Source organism: Monodon monoceros, unplaced genomic scaffold (genome assembly GCF_005190385.1).
Source record: "Monodon monoceros isolate NGI ecotype Baffin Bay Population unplaced genomic scaffold, NGI_Narwhal_1 Super_Scaffold_21, whole genome shotgun sequence".
Classification (NCBI taxonomy): Eukaryota; Metazoa; Chordata; class Mammalia; order Artiodactyla; family Monodontidae; genus Monodon; species Monodon monoceros.
In genome coordinates, this window is record NW_021703778.1 from 99,638,474 (window position 1) to 99,642,596 (window position 4,123).

General features: G+C 43.9%; 1 gene segment (V, D, J or C); it reads left to right on the plus strand.

Moving 5' to 3' along the window:
• The first annotated feature begins 1,363 nt into the window (after positions 1 to 1,363).
• Positions 1,364 to 3,739, plus strand: LOC114904329. The segment is given in 3 exon segments: positions 1,364 to 1,594; positions 1,727 to 2,025; positions 3,610 to 3,739. Coding segments are annotated over 3 exon segments (369 nt in total).
• Positions 3,740 to 4,123: the final 384 nt, after the last annotated feature.

The following is a 4,123-nucleotide window of genomic DNA, read 5'->3' on the forward strand; positions in this document are numbered from 1 at the left end:
AATGGATAAAGAAGATGTGGCACATATATACAATGGAATATTACTCAGCCATAAAGAGGAACGAAATTGGGTCATTTGTAGAGACGTGTATGGACCTAGAGACTGTCATACAGAGGGAAGTAAGTCAGAAAGAGAAAAACAAATATCATATATTAAAGCATATATGTGGGATCTAGAAAAATGGTACAGATGAACCGGCTTCCAAGGCAGGAATAGAGACACGATGTAGAGAACAAATATATGGACACCAAGGGGGGAAAGCGGGGTGGGAGAGGGTGGTGTTTGGAGGAATTGGGAGATTGAGACTGACATATATATACTAATATGTATAAAATAGATACCTAATAAGAACCTGCTGTATAAAAAATAAAATAAAAGGTGTTTCAAGAACCAAGACACCTAAGTAAGGTCACCTATCCCTCATAAGGCTAAAGGTGTAAGGCTGCTGTTATCTAAGTATGGTTCATGGGCCCAAAGGAGGCCCTTCAGGGTGGTTCACCAAACTCGATGAGTTTTCTCTCTCTTGTTGCAGATTAGTACTGCGCACAGGATTCACAGTGACCCCCTGTCATTATCTCTCTCTCTCTCTCTGTTTGTACACGTCCCTCCTCTCTGGTACACTGGTCCACAAATTCTAGGTGCTTCAAGATCCCCAATCTCCTATTCAGTCTCAATCTCACCGTGAGACAGCTGGGCTATTTTTGGTAAATCCCTCCTGCACTGGTGCCGAGAAGCTGCCTCCATGAAGTAAGCTGGGCAATGTTCGGGCGCACCTCATCTGTTTTCCTTATCTCTGTGCTACCTGTAGTCCAATGTCCAAATGTTGTATCATATAGTTTGTCCAGTTTTCCAGTTGGAAGGAAGGTCAACTCTACCTTTATCAGTGAAGAAGTTACAGTAATTTGTTTTTATTGTATTTTACAAATATGTCATTTCATGATGGATAGGATAAAAACCTTTTCAACCAACCATACATTACTTGAGACCTGCCTTAGGTAATCTTTCCTCTGTGGCATGCTGAATGAGTCTTGGGGATGAATAGTAATTCAGGCAAAGGATTTGGGGAGATTAGGGAGCACTTTCTAGGCAGATGAATCCCTCTCTTACCCATGGGAGTCATGGAGACATAAGCAAGGAAAAGACCTCTGACTATTCCAGTTAAAAATCCTGCCTGGGATCATTTGGGTAGCTAGAGATACTTGTACCATGCAGAAAATGATGGAAGCAACAGCTGAGTATTTCCCTAAGCATGCTCATGTTTAGAGCTCTCTTCTGAGTCCTGTCCCATTCTCCTTTGCCTATGCCTCAAGCAGATATAGCTTTGGTGCAATGTTCAGCATGCCCACCAGAGGGCGGGGTTTCCTACAAATGTGGTTCCTCTTCTTATTCAGGTGCTGGTTTGACTTGTTTACTTTGTAGCCACAAGACATTACTGTTGCTGTGCAGAAAGGGGCTCTCAGTTTCTAAGTGAGGAGTTTCTATAATATTCAGCTGCAAACTAGCCCCATTAGATTTGGTGTATCCTAGGGAGCAAGGACCGTTGCCAACATGTTTTCTGCCACTCACTCTGTTCTTGTGATCTTCTTAATATTCAGTAAGTAACATTTTATCTTAAATGTTCATCATTTTTAATTTTCCTATAATTATGGGTAACTCTTAGTTTTCTTCTCTGGCTGAAAACTCTCCTTCTCTCCATTTATAACATAAAAAAGTGATTCTCTTGTAGGAGGGACCAATGGAGACTCAGTGAACCAGACAGAAGGCCCAGTGACTGTCTCAGAGGGGGCGCCTATGACCCTGCAGTGCACTTACCAGACCTCTGATTCAAATCCCTATCTTTTCTGGTACGTCCAGTATCTCAACAAAGCTCCGCAACTCCTCCTGAAGGGCTCGAAAGCAAGCCAGAGGGCAGAGCATCAAGGTTTTCAGGCCACTCTTGTTACGAGTGACAGCTCCTTCCACCTGCAGAAACCCTCAATGCAAGCATCAGACTCGGCTGTGTACTACTGTGCTCTGAGTGACACGGTGAGAGGGGCTGCAGGGGGAGCTGAGCACAAACCCAAGGGGAGCAGGAGGGCGAAGTCAGCAGCCTTGGGAGGAAGAGGTATATTCTCTCCTTGGGCAGTGTTTAGCTTATTTAGAGCTTTTCAGGAAAATAAATCAAGGTCAGATCTAATTCCTAGAAACCCAGGAGGTTGGGACTTGTTCTTCAGGGAGAATAGGGTGGATATCAGTCTTAAAGAAGACCCAAGCTCTGATCCCCAGCAGTGGCCCTGTTCAGCCAGAAAGACTCCTCCCTTCTCTAGACTGACTTTCAAAAACATCTATTTTCTCTTAATGTAAGATGGATGTTAGATGTCACGATATTAATATATCCATTTAGGGAAGAGAAAAGGAATAGATGACTAAAAGCTGCATCAGCTGAATCACAATCATAGATCAGCACAGGGATGCCAAGCAAATCATACACAAATTTTCACGCGGCTGAGACGTAACGCTGTTGAGGCGCTGCTCTCAGTGAAACGAGCCAGAGCTGCTGCAGCAGTGGGATGAAAAGGCATTTGTGATTTTTGAATGGCTACATTTTTGATATAAGGAACTAGGAATGCATGGTCTGGTGATTTTGCATTCATTTTGACTATAGGATGGGGTACTTGAAAGCAAGGTGTTTCTAGCACAGACTGACTACTGATTGGCATTAGACACATACAGCTGGACAAATTTTGTCCACCAGGAAACTTGCTGTGATAGCATTAAGCAGACAAGGAATTTTATCCAATGTAAATTTCCCCAGGAACCAATGCCTTGGAGTGAAGGAAGAAAAGTTATGATGACTGAGGGTAAATAGTTTGACCTTCCTGTCTGGAAGAAGAATCTGTGAGCTTATTTCACTGTAGAGTTTGGCTGCAGGCCAAAAAAAAAAAAAAAAAAAGCCATACAAAAACATGGATGACTATTTGTTCTCAGAAGTCACCGTAATCATAACAAATTGTATTAGTTATAAAACTTTTGTCTATCCTAGATGCATTAGCTGCATATGGCAAATGGCTGCAGCACTGATATAATTGTTGGCAACTTAATCGCAGTAAAGTCTAAATAGGCAGGTTAGATTCACCAACCATGTCAACAAGCCATGTCGTGCCATAGGCAAACTGATAGCAGCAAGTTACATTTTCTGTTCTGGTGCAGAAGCATCTCGCACTTCAGTACTTGTGCACGTGCTCTGTCAGGCACAGGGCAGGCGTTTAGACCTGAATTTGAGACAGAACACAGCACATTTCACTCAGAGGAAGAGCTTCCAACATGGGGTTCCCTGGCCTGCTGAGAGTTGTCATAGCCTCCGTCCGCCTTGGTAAGGCTGGGAAGGATGGCCACAAACAGACTCAGCTCCACTCAGCTCCCATGTTTGGGGGTAGGGCAGGTTATTATTGTCTGGTGGTGTGTAGGAGAGTTGATTAACGGGTCCAGGAATTTGAAGTCTTAGTCCTATGTTTGTCCCTTGCAGCCCTCGGGGTTCCACCAGGAGAATCAGCCAAATTCTTTCTGTCTGTCTCTCTGCCTGTCTCTTTCCATATATATTATATACATAAATTTTTTTCTTCTCCCCAGGATCCATCACAGCCCAGAAAGTAACTCAAGACCAGCCAGGGGCTTCCCTGGTGGTGCAGTGGTTGAGAATCTGCCTGCTAATACATGGGACATGGGTTCGAGCCCTGGTCTGGGAGGATCCCACAGGCCGCGGAGCAACTAGGCCCGTGAGCCACAACTACTGAGCCTGTGCATCTGGAGCCTGTGCTCCGCAACAAGAGAGGCCGCGATAGTGAGAGGCCCGCGCACCGCGATGAAGAGTGGTGCCCGCTTGCCACAACTAGAGAAAGCCCTCGCACAGAAACTAAGATCCAACACAGCAAAAATAAATTAATTACTAAACTCCTACCCCCAACCTCTTCTTAAAAAAAAAGAAAAAACAATTGAAAAAAAAAAGACCAGCCAGAAATTTCTATGCTGGAGAAGGAGGATGTAACCTTGGATTGTGTATATGAAGCTAGTAGTTATAGTTATTATTTATTCTGGTACAAACAAACACCAAGTGGGGAAATGATTTTCCTTATTCATCAGGAGT